Source organism: Leucopleurus acutus (assembly GCF_964270905.1).
Source record: "Leucopleurus acutus genome assembly, chromosome: X".
In the NCBI taxonomy this organism is placed as follows: Eukaryota; Metazoa; Chordata; class Mammalia; order Artiodactyla; family Delphinidae; genus Leucopleurus; species Leucopleurus acutus.
The window spans coordinates 65,268,267-65,288,477 of NC_139148.1; the positions used below are offsets into that span (position 1 = coordinate 65,268,267).

At 36.9% G+C, this 20,211-nt stretch overlaps 1 protein-coding gene across 10 annotated transcripts in view; it reads right to left on the reverse strand.

The window, feature by feature from the left end:
• ATRX (ATRX chromatin remodeler) overlaps nt 1-20,211 on the reverse strand; it is a 248,863-nt gene that overhangs the window by 108,426 nt on the left and 120,226 nt on the right. For all 10 annotated transcript variants that reach the window (XM_082865330.1, XM_082865334.1, XM_082865333.1 and 7 more), the window contains 2 exons: nt 16,913-17,015; nt 15,053-15,271 (listed from right to left, as the gene is read on the reverse strand). In XM_082865330.1, the coding sequence (XP_082721456.1) occupies nt 15,053-15,271; nt 16,913-17,015 (322 nt within the window). The remainder of the gene's footprint in view (nt 1-15,052; nt 15,272-16,912; nt 17,016-20,211) is intronic.

Sequence of the window (20,211 nt, forward strand, 5' to 3'; positions counted from 1 at the left end):
TAGAACAAAAAATTTCACAATTTGTATGGAAACACAAAAGACCCCGAATAGCCAAAGCAATCTTGAGAACGAAAGAAGGAACTGGAGGAATCAGGCTCCCTGACTTCAGACTATACTACAAAGCTACAGTTATCAAGACGGTATGGTACTGGCACAAAAACAGAAAGATAGATCAATGGAACAGGATAGAAAGCCCAGAGATAAACCCATGCACATATGGACACCTTATCTTTGATAAAGGTGGCAGGAATGTACAGTGGAGAAAGGACAGCCTCTTCAATAAGTGGTGCTGGGAAAACTGGACAGGTACATGTAAAAGTATGAGATTAGATCACTCCCTAACACCATACACAAAAAGAAGCTCAAAATGGATTAAAGACCTAAATGTAAGGCCAGAAACTATCAAACTCTTAGAGGAAAACATAGGCAGAACACTCTATGACATAAATCACAGCAAGATCCTTTCTGACCCACCTCCTAGAGTAATGGAAATAAAAACAAAAATAAACAAATGGGACCTAATGAAACTTTAAAGCTTTTGCACAGCAAAGGGAACCATAAACAAGACCAAAAGACACCCCTCAGAATGGGAGAAAATATTTGCAAAGGAAGCAACCGACAAAGGATTAATCTCCAAAATTTACAAGCAGCTCATGCACCTCAATAACAAGAAAACAAACAAACCAATCCAAAAATGGGCAGAAGACCTAAATAGACATTTCTCCAAAGAAGATATACAGACTGCCAACAAACACATCAAAGAATGCTCAACATCATTAATCATTAGAGAAATGCAAATCCAAACTACAATGAGATATCATCTCACACCAGTCAGAATGGCAATCATCAAAAAATCTAGAAACAATAAATGCTGGAGAGGGTGTGGAGAAAAGGGAACACTCTTGCACTGCTGGTGGGAATGTGAATTGCTTCAGCCACTATGGAGAACAGTATGGAGGTTCCTTAAAAAACTACAAATAGAACTACCATATGACCCAGCAATCCCACTACTGGGCATATACCCCGAGAAAACCAAAATTCAAAAAGAGTCATGTACCAAAATGTTCATTGCAGCTCTATTTACAATAGCCAGGAGATGGAAACAACCTAAGTGCCCATCATCGGATGAATGGATAAAGAAGATGTGGCACATATATACAATGGAATATTACTCAGCCATAAAAAGAAACGAAATTGAGCTATTTGTAATGAGGTGCATAGACCTAGAGTCTGTCATACAGAGTGAAGTAAGTCAGAAAGAAAAAGACAAATACCGTATGCTAACACATATATATGGAATTTCAGAATAAAAATGTCATGAAGAACCTAGGGGTAAGGCAGGAATAAAGATGCAGACCTCCTAGAGAACGGACTTGAGGTTATGGGGAGGGGAAAGGGTGAGCTGTGACAGGGCGAGAGAGAGTCATGGGCATATACATACTAACAAACATAGTAAGGTAGATAGCTAGTGGGAAGCAGCTGCATGGCACAGGGATATTGGCTCGGTGCTTTGTGACGGCCTGGAGGGGTGGGATAGGGAGGGTGGGAGGGAGGGAGACGCAAGAGGGAGGACATATGGGAACATGTGTTTATGTGTGACTGATTCACTTTGTTGTGAAGCAGAGACTGACACACCATTGTAGAGCAATTGTGCCCCAATAAAGATGTTAAAAAAAATAAAAAAATAAAAAAAAAAGTACAATGAGATATCATCTCACACTGGTCAGAATGCCCATCATCAAAAAATCTAGAAACAATAAATGCTGGAGAGGGTGTGGAGAAAAGGGAACACTCCTGCACTGCTGGTGGGAATGTGAATTGGTACAGCCACTATGGAGAACAGTATGGAGGTCCCTTAAAAAACTACAAATACAACTACCATATGACCCAGCAATCCCACTACTGGGCATATACCCTGAGAAAAGCGTAATTCAAAAAGAGTCATGTACCAAAATGTTTATTGCAGCTCTATTTATGATAGCCCGGAGATGGAGACAACCTAAGTGCCCATCATCGGATGAATGGATAAAGAAGATGTGGCACATATATACAATGGAATATTACTCAGCCATAAAAAGAAACGAAATTGAGCTATTTGTAATGAGGTGGATATACCTAGAGTCTGTCATACAAAGTGAAGTAAGTCAGAAATAGAGAAACAAATACTGTATACTAACACGTATATATGGAATTTAAGAAAAAAAAATGTCATGAAGAACCTAGGGGTAAGACAGGAATAAAGACACAGACCTACTAGAGAATGGACTTGAGGATATGGGGAGGGGGGAGGGGGAGCTGTGACAAAGCAAGAGAGAGGCATGGACATACATACACTACCAAACGTAAGGTAGATAGCTAGTGTTAAGCAGCCGCATAGCACAGGGATATCAGCTCGGGGCTTTGTGACCGCCTGGTGGGGTGGGATAGGGAGGGTGGGAGGGAGAGATAAGCAAGAGGGAAGAGATATGGGAACATATGTATATGTATAACTGATTCACTTTGTTATAAAGCAGAAATTAACACACCATTGTAAAGGAATTATACCCCAAGAAAGATGTTAAAAAATATATCTGGAAACAAATGCTGGAGAGGGTGTGGAGAAAAGGGAACCCTCTTGCACTGTTGGTGGGAATGTAAATTGATACAGCCACTATGGAGAACAGTATGGAGGTTCCTTAAAAAACTACAAATAGAACTACCATATGACCCAGCAATCCCACTACTGGGCATATACCGTGAGAAAACCATAATTCAAAAAGAGTCATGTATCAAAATGTTCATTGCAGCTCTATTTACAATAGCCTGGAGATGGAAACAACCTAAGTGTCCATCATCGGATGAACGGATAAAGAAGATGTGGCACATATATACAATGGAATATTACTCAGCCATAAAAAGATATGAAATTGCGCTATTTGTAATGAGGTAGATAGACCTAGAGTCTGTCATAGAGAGTGAAGTAAGTCAGAAAGAGAAAGACAAATTCCGTATGCTAACACATATATATGGAATTTAAGAAAAAATAAATGTCATGAAGAACCTAGGGGTAAGACAGGAATAAAGACACACAGACCTACTAGAGAATGGACTTGAGGATATGGGGAGGGGGAAGGGTAAGCTGTGAGAAAACGAGAGAGAGGCATGGACATATATACACTACCAAACGTAAGGTAGATAGCTAGTGGGAAGCAGCTGCATAGCACAGGGAGATCAGCTCGGTGCTTTGTGACTGCCTGGAGGGGTGGGATAGGGAGGGTGGGAGGGAGGGAGATGCAAGAGGCAACATATGTATATGTATAACTGATTCACTTTGTTATAAAGCAGAAACTAACACACTATTGTAAAGCAATTATACTCCAATAAAGATGTAAAAAATAAAATAAAATAAAAAAGTCAATAAATGAAGCTAAATAGTAGTCTTCTAAAAAAAGGACACTCTCTTTTTAAAATCATAACTACAGTACCATTATTGCATGTAAAAAATGTTAAATAAGTCACAAATTTGTAATAAATCACCTGGATAGATACTTCACTTATATAAAACTGAAATTATATACAAATCAAGATTAATACTAGGATAAAGTGTGGTGGAGTATAAATAGCACAGGCCATTTAGATCCCAGCTCCATTTCAACAAGTTACTTAAACCCTCTTAGCTTCAGTTTCTCCATGCGCAAATTAGGAAAGATTATAAATAACCCACATGGGGTTGTTGCAGTGATTAAATAAGGCAGAGAATAAAAAGTATTAGGCATAGACTAAGTATTCACTAAATTTTTATTGTTTTCTAGCTTGGATGTGTCCCAGCTTCATATTGCTGGGGCAAAGCCTTTAGCCAAAATGTAAAATTCTCTGAATGTCTTGTCCTATTTGCAAGGTGTGGTAGGCAGAATCCTAAAATGGCCTCCAAGATTCCCACCCTCTGGTATAATCCCATCCCCTTGAGTGTGACTGAGATCTGTAACTATGATGAGATATCATCCCCATAATTGGGCCACTAATCAGCTGGGTTTGGTTTAATCAAAAGGGACATTTTCCTAGGTGAGCCAGACCTGATCAAGGTAAGCTCTTTAAAAGACCGAAGGGTAAGAGATGCTCTCTTCTGGTCTCCAAGACAAGCACACTGCCATACTGTGAGAAGTCTCTAGTAGCTAAGGACCTCACTGATACAATCACAAGGAACTGGATTCTGCCAATATGTGAGCTAGAAAACAACAAAGTCTTAGATGAAAATTGCAGCTCTGGCTAACATCTTAATTTCAACTTGGTGAGACACTGAGCAGACGACCCAGTAGACCAGGCTCAGCTAAGCCACTCTCAAATTCCTGACTTATAGAACTGTGAGATAATAACTTTGTCTTGTTTTAAGCTAAGCTTGTGGTATTTTTTAATGCACAGTAGTAAACTAATATACAAGGCTTTAAGAATTTTGAACCATATATTCATAAGTGATATTTTAGCTATTAAGCACTATCTTCAGGATTGGAGATTAGTGAATCTTCATCCTGAATGGAGGAGAAGACAACTTATAAAAAAACTGTCTACTTATTAGTGACTAAGTGCATGTGTTTATGCACTCAAGGTACAATTTAAGTAAAGTTTATATAACTAATAATAGTAATGAAATGGGAGAATTTAGGAGAAATGATAAATTAAGCTATAGCAAAGAATAATAAATAAGGACATGAAATGTATCCCATGTCTGAATTGAAAAAGGAAAAGAAAAAATGAAAGCAAAACCATTTAAGCAACATACTGAAAAGGCTGAGCCCCATTTCTGCTGATGGAGATTCAGGATCACAATGCAAGATGGAGTACTAGGGACCAAATTTACCCTCCTGCTGTAATCAATTAGGAAAGTAGACAAAATATACAAAACTAACATTTTTGGACTTTGAATAACAGGCACCAGCAGGACACTGATACCTGAGAGAAGCAAAACCAATAAGGAGGGCCCTATTCCCCCTTGACTGCTGCCTGAAGGCACATTCCAGAATCGAGGGTATCCAAAGCAGAACACTGGAGTTGTGCTGAGCTGGGGAGACAGAAGTCAAGCTGAGATGGCTAGAAAAACTACAGAGAGAAACTACATAGAACTACAGAGAGAAAAGGACTATACAAAAAGACCTCCAGAAATCAAAATGGGAGTCACTGTCTTAACTGAATATTAAAATGCACATGAGGAGTAAAACTCCACAAAGTCAGACAAAGTGTGACCAAGAAGTTGTAAGCTAAATAGTTCCCAATTATCATATAGGTCTGGAAGGCATTCAGTTTCAAACAAGGTAGAGTATACTCTTCATGCATAACACAGGGCATTCAGTAGAGACCAGAGATAGGCCATCTTTAAAATGGTAGGAAAGTTTCATGGTATTTTTACTTGCCCTTATCCCACTACCTCCTAGTGAGGTGATGGTCTTATTCTTGAAGCAGCAGCAGCCTGGTTGACAGTTTCCTCCCTCAAAATAGAGGGAGCACAGCAGAAATTATTTGCAAATTATGGTGTATATCTATTATAACCTGCCTGGGGATAACCAAAGGAATGACATAAAACTCTTACCATTGTTTCACCTAAGTTGAAATTCTGATGGGAAAGGCAGAAAAAAATGCTTAAAAAAAAAAGCTACAAGGCAACTATAAACCCACAGTTGTCAGGGCCAAGACATTATAGGTGGAGACATGTAACTGACCACCTAAGGCCCAGAGATGAAGCTAGGATGAGACTCTTGGAATTTAGGACATTCAAAACCAGCAAAATAGACAGAAGAATTATAAAACCAAGTGTATGCCCAGGTAAGAAACATGCTCAGAAAATACCTGAAAAGCCCTTAAGTTTTAACCTCAGAGTGATCCTTTAGCTTCATTGCAAGTCTTGTTAAGTACTGAAGGAGTGCCCCAGTACAGAGCCAATCTACAAAGACTGGAAAAGATCAGGCATTCAAGGAAATCTCTTTCAAAACATTAATAGAACATTAGTGAAAGGAAAAGAGCATTCAGTAATGATGCAAAACAATAAACAAACTTTGCAAAAATAAATGGGGAGAGTCTCATATCAATCAGACTATGACAACTAAAGAAAAGAAATACAGCAAATCCTTGGGAAGGGAGAGAACTTAATTTCCAGAGTTACTGCCTTATAATAGCCAAATGCCCAATATGCAATTAAAAAAACCCCACAAACCAAACAATGAAACAGGAAAACATGGCCCATTCAAAAAAACAAAATAAGACAACAGAAACCATCCCTGATAAGTCCCCCACAATGGACTTATTAGACAAAGACATTAAAGTAACTGTCTTAAAATATGTTCAAAAACCCAAAGGAAACTGTGGACAATCTAAAGGAAATCAGGAAAACACTGTAGGCACAAAATGGGACTATCAACAAAGCAGTAGAAATTATAAAAAGGAGTCAAAAGAACTGAAAAAGGCAATAAGTAAAATTAAAAATTCAAAAAGGATTCAGATATGAGCAGGCAGAAAATTATCAAACATGAAGATGTCAACTGAAATTATCAAGTCTAAGGAGCAGAAAGAAAAAAGAATTGAGAAAACTGAGAGACCAAGGGACTTGTAGGACATCATCAAGCAGATCAATATATACATTATGAGAGTCTAAGAAGGAGAAGAAAAATAGGGGCAGAAAGGTTATTTGAGGAAATAATGGCCAAAACTCCCCAAATTTGAGTAAAAACCAGGATCTAGAAATCCAAGAAGCACAACAAACTTGAAGTGAGATAAACTAAGAGACCCAGACTAAGCACATTATAATCAGAACTTCAAAGTACAAAGAAAGAGAGAATCTTGAAAGTAGCAAAAGAGAAGTGACTTGTCACATACAGGGATCATAAATAATATGATCAGCTTATTTCTCATCAGAAACTTGAAGGCCAAAAGGCAGTGCAATAATATATTTTAAAGTATTGAAAGAAAACAACTGTCAGCTGAGAATTTTATATCAAACAAAAGTATCCTTCAAAATAGAGGGAGAAATCAAGACATTCCTAAACTGAGAGAGTTCGTTAAAAATAGACCTACCCTACAAGAAATACTAAAGGGAAGCCTTCAGGTTGAAATGAAAAAAATGCTATATAGTAACTCAAAGATGTATAAAGAACTAGAGATGTATGGAAAAGATACACAGTCAAATATAAAACCCAGTATTATTGTAATTTTGGTTTGTAACTCCAGGTTTACTTTCTATAGGATTTAAAAGACAAAACCATAAAAAGTAATTATAAATATATATTATTGGGGCATAAAATGTATAAAAACAAAATCTGTGACATGAATTATATACAGGGGGGAATGGGGCTCTAAAAGACTACGATTTATGTGCATGACTGAGGTCAAGTTCATTCAATTTAAACTACATCATTATGATGTTAGGATGTTATATGTAATCCCATGTTAACCACAAAGAAAATATCTACATATGATACACAAAAGAAAATGAGATGGGAATCAAAATGTGTCACTGCAAAAAATGAAATAAACAAACAAAAAAAAGGGAAGCAATGGAGGAAATGATGAGCAAAAAAGCAGTAAGACATATAAAATATAGCATAATGGAAGAAGTAAATCCTTACTCATCAGTACTTACTTAAAATATAACGGATTAAACCGCCAATCAAAAGGTACAGAATGCTAAAATTCATTAAAAAATGATCCAAATATTGGTTGTCTACAAAAGACTCACTTTAGATCAAAAGACACAAATAGGTTGAAAATGAAAGAATGGTAAAAGATATTCCATGTAAACAGCAACTAAGAAGGCTGGGATGGCTATATAAACATCAGACAAATAGACTTTAAGTCAAAAAAAATTACAAAAGGCAAAATATATATATATTAACAGATGAGTAAATTAATCAAAAAGATATAACAATCATAAACATAAATGCACCCAAAACAGAGTCCCACATTATATGAAGCAAACACTGACAGAATTGAAAGGAGAAATAGGCTGTTCTACAATAATAGTTTGGAGACATCACCCCCTACTTTCAATAATGCATAGAACAAGCCAACTAAAGATCAACAGGGAAACACAGAACTTGAACAACCCTGTAAACCAATTAGCCCTAACACACAGCACACTCTGCTCAACAACAGCAGAGTACGAATTTTCTCAAGTGCACATGGAACTTCTCAAGGACAGACCACATGTTAGGGCACGAAACAAGCCTTAATAAATTTTAGAAGATTAAAATCATAAAAATCAACTATACTTCAATAAAAAAATAAATAAAATGAAAGGTTTTACTGACCACTTAAAAATAAGTAAATAAATAAAATCATAAAAAACTATCTTCTCCAATCACAGTGGAATGAAACTAGAAATCAATAACGAAAGGACAATGGGAAAAATGCAAATATGCATAAATTAAACAAGATACTCTTAAATAACCAATAGGTCAAATAAGAAACCACAAGGGACATTAGAAAATACCTTCAGACAAATTAAAATGAAAACACAAAATACTAAAACCTGTGGGATTCAGCAAAAGAAGTGCTAAGTGGGGAATGTATAGTGGTAAACACACACATTAGAAAGGAAATAAGATCACAAATTGAGAACTTAACTTTACACCTTAAAGAAGTAGAAAAAGAGGAGCAAACTAAACCCAAGCTAGCAGGTGGAAGGAAATAAAATGGATTAGAGCAAACAGAAATAAAACAGACACTAGAAAAAGAAAAAATCAACAAAATCAAAAGTTGGTTCTTTGAAAAGAATAAAATTCACAAATCTTTAGTTAGAATGAGTAAGACAAAAAGACAGAGGATTCAAATTATTAAAATCTGAAATAAAGGTGATGACATTACTAGCAATTTTACAGAAATAAAAATAATTATGAAAGAATACTATGAACAACTATACAACAAAATGGATAACATAGATGAAATGGAAAAATTCTTAGAAACACAAACCACCAGATCAGACCCATGAAAAAAACAAAATCTGAACAGACTGCTAAACTAGTTAAGAACACTGAATCAGTAATCAAACTTCCAACAAAGAACAAAGCCTAGGGCCAGATGGGCTTCCCTGGTGAATTTTACCAAACATTTAAAAAATAATGACAATTTTTCTCAAACTCTTCTAGAAAACTGAAGATGAGGGAATATTTTCTAATTCATTCAATGAGACCAGCATTACCCTGATTCAAAATTCAGACAAATAAACTATATGAAAACTACAGATTCTCTATTAATATAGATTCAAAACTCCTCAACAAAGTACTAGCAAACCAAATTCAATAGCATATTAACAGGATTATACAAAATGGCAAAGAAAGAAACTGTCATGACAAAGGATTTGGCAATGATGTCTTAAATAAAACATCAATAGCACAGGCAATGAAAAAAAATTGATAAACTGGACTTCATCAAAATTTCAAACTTTTATGCAAAGGATACTTATCAATAGAATTAAAGATAATCCACAAAATGGGGGAATATATTTGCAAATTACATATATGATAAGAGACTGATATCCAGAATATATAAAGAACCCCTACAATACAACAATAACGAAAAAAGCACAATTTTAAAATGTGCTAAGGATTTGAATAGACATTTCTCCAAAAATATACAAATGGTCAATATGCACATGAAAAGATGATCAACATCATTAGTCATTAAGGAAATGCAAATCAAAACCACAATGAGGGCTTCCCTGGTGGCGCAGTGGTTGAGAGTCTGCCTGCCGATGCAGGGGACACGGGTTCGTGCCCCGGTCCGGGAGGATCCCACATGCCACAGAGCGGCTGGGCCTGTGAGCCATGGCCGCTGAGCCTGTGCGTCCGGAGCCTGTGCTCTGTGGCAGGAGAGGCCACAGCAGTGATAGGTCCGCGTACCGCAAAAAAAAAAAAAAAAAAAAAAAAATAATGAAATACCACTTCACAATCATTAGGTTGGCTATTACAGAAGACGGGAGAGGCAGAGAAGAAAGAAGAGAAAAGAAAGAAAAGAAATATTGTAAAGATGTAGAGAAATTGGAACCTGTATGCATTGCTGGTGGAAATATAAAATGGTGCAGCTGTTGTGGAAAACACTGTGGTGATTCCTCAAAAAATACATCAAGAATTACCATATCTTCCACCATTCCACTTCTGTATATATACCCAGAAGACTGGAAAGCAGGAACTTGAAGAGATACTTGTACATCCATGTTCAAAGCACCATTATTCACAATAGCCAAAAAGTGGAAGAAACCTAAGTATCCATCAACAGATAAATGAATAAACAAAATGTTGTATATGCATAGAATATACTGTTCATCCTTAAAAAGAAATTAAATTTTGATAGTTGATATAACATGAATGAATCTTGAAAACATTCTGCCATGTGAAATAAGACAGACAGAAAAGGACAAATACTGAATGATTCCACTCATATGAGGTACCTAGAATAGCCAAATTCATAGAGACAGAAAGTAGAAGAGAGGTTACAAGAGACTAGGGAGAAGGGGGAATGGGAATTTATTGTTAAATGGGTACACAGTTTCTGCTTAGGATGATAAAAAAGTCATGAAAAAGGATGGTGATGATGGTTACACAACATGTATTTCACTGAACTGTGTACTTAAAAATAGTTAAAATAGTAAGAAATTTTTTTGAAAAACCCAAAGAAGCACAAACAAAAGAGGTCATGCCAATATGTAACAGGATACTCCAATTTAGTGAAAACGTTGGAACAACCTAACTGTACCTCAAAAGAAGATTTGGGGAGGGGAGGATTGACAGTGGTACATCCATTCAACAGATAAGCTGTTTCACAGTCAAGAGCAGACACAACCTAGGGAGGACAGAACACTCTCGAAACATTAAGTAAAAGGAAAAAAGGCAAGCTGAAGAAAAACACAAAAATACATACAGTAGATGTGTGCATTCCATGGTATGTCAAAAGCAAATGTACACTTAAAATTGGTACATTTCACTCAAAATAAATTTTACATAAAAATTTTAAATAAATATGAATTCTAGCTAATGACATGCAAGCTAAAGCATTAAGGTTAAGTGAAATGATGTCTGCAATTGACATTGAAATGCATAAAAAATATAATGATGGATAGAGAGATTAGTAGATAAATAGGAATGTAACAAACCAAGTATAGTAAAATGTTAACAGAAAATCTAGGACCTGAGTTTATGGGAAATCACTGTGAAATTCTGTAAACCTTGCAGTATGTTGGAACTTTTCATAGTAAAATGCTTGAAAAGAAAGATGGTGTGACTATACTATCATCACATAGAGTAGATTTCAGATGGTGAAAAATCACCAGAGGTAAAAGGGGACATTACTCATTGATAATGGGTCAATTCACAAGAAAGGCATAACAATCATACATGTACATGTACCTAATAACAAACTATAAGCAAAAACTGAGAGAAGAGCAATGAGAAAATGACAAATTGACAATTATAGTTGGAGACCTCAACACTGCTCTCTCAATATGAGACAAAATATCATTAAGGATAAACAGGACCTGGGACTTCCCTGGTGGTCCAGTGGATAAGATTCCATGCTCCCAATGCAGAGGGCCCGGGTTCGACCCCTGGTCGGGGAAGTAGATCCCACATGCATGCTACAACTAAGAGTTCGCCTGCTGCAACTAAGACTCTGCATACCATAACTAAGAAGTCCACATGCTGCAAATTGAGAGTCCGCATGCTGCAACTAGAAAAAAAAAAAAAAAGATCCCACATGCCACAACTGAGACCTGGAGCAGCCTAAATGAACACTTTTTTAAGTGTTAACTTAAAAAAAAAAAGGATACACAGGACCTGAATGTAATAAACCATCATAACCTAATTGAAATTTATAGAATATTTCACCCCACAATGGCAGAATATATACATGGAACGTTCAGAAAGATACATCATTTTCTGGGTCATAAGAAAAATAGAAAAGATCTGAACAGAGTAAAAGGAAAACACAAAACATCAAAATTCATACACTGCAGCATTTAAAACAGTATGCAGAGTGGGGAACTTTATACCTTTAAATGTATATATTAAAAAAGGAGCAAGATCCAAAATTCACCTTAAGTAGCTGGTAAAAAAGCAAATTAAACCCAAAGAAAGAGTGATAACATAAAAATAGAATGGAAACCAATGAATTAGAAAAAGGTGAAAACAATAGAGGAAATTAAATCCAAAGCTGGTGTTTTTGAAAAGATAGTAAAATTGCTAAACCTCTAGAGAGTCTAATCAAGAAAAAAAAAAGACAAATTATCAATAACACAAATGAAAGATGAGATATCATGACAGTGTCTACAAAAAACAAAAAACTTAATAATGGAATAGTGTGAACAAATTTACATCAATAAATTAGACTACATAAATGAAATGGACAAATTCCTTAAAGACAAAATTGATCAAAACAGGCCTAAGGAGAAACAGATAAGTCTAAATAGCCCAACATTATTAAAGTAACTGAATCTGTTTAAAATTTTCTAAAAACTCAGAAAACATCAGACCAATAGCTTCACTGGAGAATTCTATCAAACATTTAAGAATGAAATAATATCTATCTTACAAACATTCTTTTAAGAAGACAGAGGAGGGCTTCCCTGGTGGCACAGTGGTTGAGAGTCCGCCTGCCAATGCAGGGGACACGGGTTCGTGCCCTGGTCCAGGAAGATCCCACATGCCGTGGAGCAGGTAGGCCCATGAGCCATGGCCACTGAGCCTGCGCATCCGGAGCCTGTGCTCCGCAATGGGAGAGGCCACAACAGTGAGAGGCCCGTGTACCGCAAAAAAAAAAAAAAAAAAAAAAAAGAAGAGGAGATAGAGCACTTCCCTACTCATTTTACATGAGAACAGTATTACTGTGATAGCAAAAACAGAAAGATATTACAAGAAAAGGAATTTACAAACCAACATGTCTCCTTAACAGTGAGGTAAAACTCCTGTTGAAACAATATAGCAAAAGAAATACAACAATATATAAAAAGAGTAATATACCATGACCAAGCAAGGCTTATTCTAGCAATGCAAGACTAATTTTCTAGATCACCAGATACATTTAAAAGCATTTGACAGCTTCCTTGGTGGCACAGTGGTTATGAATCTGCCTGTCAATGCAGGGGACACAGGTTAAGCCCTGGTCTGGGAAGATCCCACATGCTGCAGAGCAACTAAGCCCATGGGCCACAGTTACTGAGCCTGCGCTCTAGGGCCCGCGAGCCACAACTACTGAGCCCACGTGCCCTAGACCCTGTGCTCCAGAACAAGAGAAGCCACCGCAATGAGAAGCCCGCACACCACAACAAAGAGTAGCCCCCACTCACTGCAACTAGAGAAAGCCTGTACGCAGCAACGAAGACCCAACGCAGCCAAAAAGAAAGAAAGAAAGAAATTTATAAAAAGAAAAGCATTTGAAAAAATTAACTATCCTTTTATAATTTAAAAACAGAAATGAACAATAAATTTGAAAGAAATTAATAAAATGGTTTCTGTGTATAGACAACATGACTGAATATGTAGAAAATCTTCAGGAATCTACAAAAAAAGCTACTAGAACTCATAAGACAATTTGGCAAGGTCACAGAACACAAGGTCTTTAAATCACTTAAAATTTCATTTATCATGACATCAGAAAATATAAATTACTTAGGGATAAATTTAGCAAAATATGTGCTAGGTTTGTACAATGAAAAGCATAAAACATTGCTAAGAGAAATAAAAGGAGCACAAAATAAATGGAGAAATATACTATATTTATGTAACAGTAAACAAAATACTGTTAAGATGTCACTAATCTAAATATCCAACACAATCCCAATAAAAGTTCCAGGAAGATTCTTGTTAAAAATTGACAAGAGGATACTAAACCATATGCAAATAATTGAGTAGAGCCAAAACAACTCTAAAAAAGTAGAACAGGGCTTCCCTGGTGGAGCAGTGGTTAAGAATCCGCCTGCCAACGCAGGGGACACAATTTGAGCCCTGGTCCAGGAAGATCCCACACGCTGCGGAGCAACTAAGCCCATGCTCCACAACTACTGAGCCTGTGCTCTAGAGCCCGTGAGCCACGACTACGGAGCCCATGTGCCACAACTACTGAAGCCCGCACGCCTAGAGCCCCTGCTCCGCAATGAGAGAAGCCACCACAACGAGAAGCCTACTTACTGCAACGAAGAGTAACCCCCGTTCACTGCAACTAGAGAAAGCCCGCGCACAGCAATGAAGACCCAATGCAGCCATAAATAAATAAATAAATAAATAAAATTTAAAAAAAATAAATAAAAAAGTAGAACAAAGTTGTAGAAGTTACAGTATCGGATTTCAAGACTTACTATAAGGTTACAGTAATCAAGACAGTGTGGTATTAGCTTAAGGATAAACATAAACATAAGTATCCAAATGCAACACAATATGTAGTGAGACTTTCTTGGGATCCTGATTCACACCAACTATTTTCAAAACCACTATCATGTTTGTGAGGAAAATGAAATTATTTTGAATTTTAACTGGATATTTGATGATATTATGGAATTACTGTTAAAGTTTAAGTGTAATAATGGCACTATGGTAATGTTTAAAAAGTCCTTATCTTTCAACAATATATTCTGAACTATATATAAACAAAATTACATGATTTCTGAGACTTCTCCAAAATAATCTGAAGGCAAAAGAATAGGTTAAACAAAACTGGCCACGTGTTAGTAATTATTGGAGCTGGGTAATGGATACATGGAGATTTATAACACTATTCCTTCTGCCTGTACCTGTGCTTAAAATTTTTTACAAGAAAAAGTTTATTCAAAAAATTGAAATGCTTTATGGATTTAAGCAATAACCTCTTAACAGTTTTCTACTCCAAATAAAACACAATCACTCTGGTGATCAAGAATCTCAACTCTTTTCTGTACCTAATTCATATAATCTAATGAAGATTTATAAGTTGCATAAAATATTGCTAATAGGAAAAAGTAACTGTAATTAAAAATCTGTGGTTGATTACAACATCCTATTCTTGAAATACTAAAGTATATCTATGAAGGTCATATATTTAAAAAAATCATAAATAAAAATTGGTTTACCTCTCTCAATTTCTCTCGCTCACGTTCCCGCTCAGCAATACGCTTTCGCCTCTCTTCCTCTTCCTTAAGAGCATTTTGTGTTTCTGTTCGTAGTTTATCATCTTTAAGAATCTTTCGAATTTTCTTTCTGCCTTTTCCAGGAGACTTGGAATCATCATTTTCATCTTCTTCTTCTTCTTCTTCTTCATCTTCTTCTTTATCATCTTCTTCAGAATTACTCTATGGAATTTAAATGATCAAAGGTTAATACTATAAAGTTTTCTAATTTGTCCACTTGAAATTCCAATTAACATACCAAGAAAAGGTGGAAGAAAACGTACTGAAAAGCTTCAGAATTACACTTTGTAATACAGAAGAGTATTAATAAAACAACCCTAAAAAGGGGACAAAGGACTGAACAGACCTTTCTCCAAAGGAGACACAGAAATGTCCAATAAGCACATAAAAAGATATTCAACATCACTTGTCATTAGGGAAATTTAAATCAAAACCACAAATGAGATACTAACTCACACCCATTAGCATGGCTATTAAAAAAAAACAGAAAATAAAAAGTGTTGGTGAGGATGTAGAAAAACTGGAAGGCTGGTGCATTGGGAAAACAGTGTGACAGTTCCTCAAAAAGTTGAACACAGAATTACCATATGATCCAGCAATTCCACTTCTCAGATTATAACCAAAAGAATTAAAAGCAGGGACTCGCCTGCAATCACAGCAGCATTATTCAAAATAGCCAAAGGTATAAACAACCCAAACATCCATCAATAGATGAATGGATAAACACAAAGTGATATATACATACAGTGGAATATTATCCAGCCTTAAAAAGAAAGGAAATTCTGACATATGCCACAACGTGGATGAACCGTGAAAACATTATGTCAATGAAAGAAGCCTGACAGAAAAGGACAAATACTGTGTGATTCCATTTGTATGAAATACCTAAAACAGGTAAATTCATAGACACAGAAATTAGAATTAGATGTTATGAGGGGCTGCAGATAGGTGGGAATCGGAGTTACCGTTTAAGGGGTACAGAGTTCCCAATTATGAATGTAATTAAGGCCACTGAATTGCACGTTAGAAATGGTTAAAAGGTTCATTAAAAAAATGAACTCCCCCCAAAAGAGAACAGGATTGACAAAACATTACAGAGAACTTGTACTCTAAATAATTCTGCTTATATATTGTACAAGAAACTTAAATTGACTGACTTCACTGGTAAAAGAAATTCAATCACATGAGTCATTATGTTTTATGTCTTCAGATAGAATACTTCACATCAAGTCTATAGCCCTAAGAATGGAAATAATGAATTAGAACAGCTTAAAACTTCCATTAGATTCAGTTAAGGAAAAGAAAAATATTGATAATATATCAAAGTTAATACTTCTGCATATTTATACTTTCAGTAAGTCAATTCTTCCACAAAATTTAAAATGTAAATAAATGAGTAGACAGGGCGAGAGAGAGTTATGGATATATACACACTAACAAACGTAGTAAGGTAGACAGCTAGTGGGAAGCAGCCGCATGGCACAGGGATATTGGCTCGGTGCTTTGTGACAGCCTGGAGGGGTGGGATGGGGGGGTGGGAGGGAGGGAGACGCAAGAGGGAAGACATATGGGAACATATGTATATGTATAACTGATTCACTTTGTTATAAAGCAGAAACTAACACACCATTGTAAAGCAATTATACCCCAATAAAGATGTTAAAAAAAGAAAATAAATAAAAAAAATAAATGAGTAGAATTTAATTAATGAATGGAATGCAGAAGATGTAATAACATATTTACAATGGTCTACTGTACCAGTTATAATTCCAAGCGCACACAGTAAATCTCATTATTTACTACCTTGTTTTCACTGGATGAATCTTCTTGAACCTTGATGCGTCGCCTTTTCTTTTTCTGTTTATAACTTCGCTGATTTTCTTCCAACTCTGCTTTCTTTGCAGACCTAAAGAATATTTAAAATGCAAAATAAAATACTTCATGATGAATTTCCTTAAGTAAATTATGAACTATTTTAGAACTGCTTTACCTGTGTGTACATTCCTAAAAAAGATAAAGGAAAAATCAAAGAGCCAAAAAAACCTTCACTAGGTTCAAAAAGGAGAACCCTTAATTTGAAATCCAGTGATCAAAAAAATAAAGTTAAAAAAAATCAAACAGAAATCCAGTCGACATTTTAATTTATTCAAGGGGGAGGTTTAGCATATGAGTAATAAGATGGATGGAGGGCCTTTAGAAATATAAATGGTCAATATACACATGAAAAATATTCACCATCTCTTTAAATTAAAAAAACCAGATTACAAAACTTAGATATGATTTTCTTCATACCAGCTCACACAAATTAAAACAAAAACAGTAACAACAATTTGTGGTGAGTAATGTATTTTTGCGCTTAGGAATTGGTATACTAAGTTACATTAATCAAGACAGTACGTTCCTGGCATAAAGGATAGACACGCAGATCAATGGAAGAGAAATGAGAGTCCAGAAATAAAACTTTATGTTTATGGTCAATTGATTTTCCACAAGGAGGTCAAGACAATGCAATACGGAAAACAGTCTTTTCACAAACGGTGCTCAGACAACTGGGTATCTACATGCGAAAGGATGAATCTGGACCCCTATCTTACACCATACAGAAAAATTAACTCAAAATGGATTGTAGTTCCCCTAAGATATACGTTCTAGTTAATAGACTGCTCATTGTTTTATTGTTGAAAGAATGAGGAAATGGCTATTTACATACTCTGCTGGGAGATGAAAAAACTGACTTCTATAAGATAGCGTGAAAATATATATGAAAAGTCCTAAAATTGCAAAACTTTAACCCAACAGTGTCACTTTTAGAAATTTACTCTAGGATTTAGGTATGAGGGAAGAGACAAGATGGCAGAGTAGAAGGACTTGAGCTCACCTCCTCTCACAGAAACATCAAAATCACAGCTAACTGCTGAACAACCATCAACAAGAAAAACTGGAAACTACCAAAAAAGATGTTCTACATCCAAAGAAGCTACAATTGAGACAGGAGGAGGGGTGCTTTCACCACACAATCAAATCCCATACTGGCTGGGAGGGTGACCGGCAAACAGGAAAATAATTATATCACAGATGTTCTCTGACAGGAGTGAGACTTCTGAGCTCCACATCAAGCTCACCAGCCTGGGGATCTGACATCAGTAAGAGAAGACCCCAGAGGATCTGGCTTTGAAGGCCAGCGGGGCATGAGAGCAGGAGCTCCACAGGACTGGGGGAAACAGAGACTTCACTCTTGGAGGGCGCACACAAGGTTTCATGTGCACTGGGCCACAGGGCAAAGCAGTGACTCCACAGGAGACTGGATCAGATGAACCTGTGGGTCTTGGAGGGTCGCCTGGGGAGGTGGAGGTCAGTTATGGCTCACTATGGGGGGCAAGGACACCGGTGGCGGAGGCCCCAAGGAATATTCATCAGCAAGAGCTCTCCCAGAGGTCACCATTTTGGCAACAAGACCGGGCCCCACCCAACAGCCTGCAGGCTCCAGGGCTAGGATGCCTCAGGCCAAACAAACAACAGAGTGGGAACACAGCCCCACCCATCAGCAGATAGGCTGCCTAAAGTCCCCCTGAGCCCACAGCCGACTCTAAACACACCCCCTTGACATGGCCCTGCCCATCAGAGGGACAAGACCCAGCTCCACCCACCAGTGGGCAGGCACCAGTCCCTTCCAAAAGCCTGCACAAGTCCCTGGATCAACCTCACCCACCAAAGGGCAGACACCAGAAGCAAGACAAACTACAATCCTGCAGTCTGCGGAACAGAGAACACTAACACAGACAGACAAAATGAGATGGCAGAGAAACATTTTCCAGACGAAGGAACAAGATAAAACCCCAGAAGAACAACTAAGTGAAGTGGAGATAGGCAATCTGCCTGAAAAAGAATTCAGTTAATGATAGTAAGGATGATCCAAGATCTCAGAAAAAGAATGGAGGCACAGATTGAGAAGATACAAGAAATAAGTTTAACAAAAAGCTAGGAGATTTAAAGAACGAGCAAACAGAAATGAACAACACAATAACTGAAATGAAAAATACACTACAAGTAATCAATAGCAGAATAAGGACTTCCCTGGTGGCACAGTGGTTAAGAATCCACCTGCCAATGCAGGGGACATGGGTTCAAGCCCTGGTCTGGGAAGATCCCACATGCCACGGAGCAACTAAGCCCATGTGCCACAACTACAGAGCCTGCACTCTAGAGCCCGTGAGCCACAGCTACTAAGCCAACACGCTGCAACTACTGAAGCCCACACACCTAGAGCCCATGCTCCGCAATGAGAGAAGCCACTGGAATGAGAAGGCCAAGCACCGCAACAAAGAGTAGCCCCCATTCACTGCAACTAGAGAAAGCCTGCGTGCAGCAACAAAGACCCAACACAGCCAAAAATAAATAAATAAATAAATATTTTAAAACATAGCAGAATAAATAAGGCAGAAGAATGAATAAGCTGGAAGACAGATTCCTGTAAATCACTGCTACAGAACAAAATGAAGAAAAAAGAATGAAAAGAAAGGAGGACAGTCTCAGAGACCTCAGGGAAAACATTAAATGCACCAACTTTCAAATTATAGGGGGCCCAGAAGGAGAAGAGAAAGGGCCTGAGAAAATATTTGAAGAGATAAGAGCTGAAAATTCCCCTAACGTGGGAAAGGAAACACTCAAGTCCAGGAAGTGCAGAGTCCAACACAGGATAAACCCAAGGAGGAACATGCCAAGACACATATTAATCAAATTGACAAAAATTAAAGACAAAGAGAAAATATTAAAGGCAACAAGGGAAAAGCAACAAAAAACATACAACGGAATCCCCATAATGTTATCAGCTGATTTTTCAGCAGTAACGCTGCAGGCCAGAAGGGAGTGGCATGATATATTTAAAGTAATGAAAGGGTAAAACCTACAACCAAGAATACTTTACCCAGCAAGGCTCTCATTCACATTCAACAGAGAAATCAAAAGCTTTACAGACAAGCAAAAGCTAAGAGAATTCAATACAACAAAACCCACCTTTATAGCAAATGCTAAAGGAACTTCTCTAGGCAGAAAAGGCCACAACTAGAAACAAGAAAATTATGAATGGAAGAGCTCACTGGTAA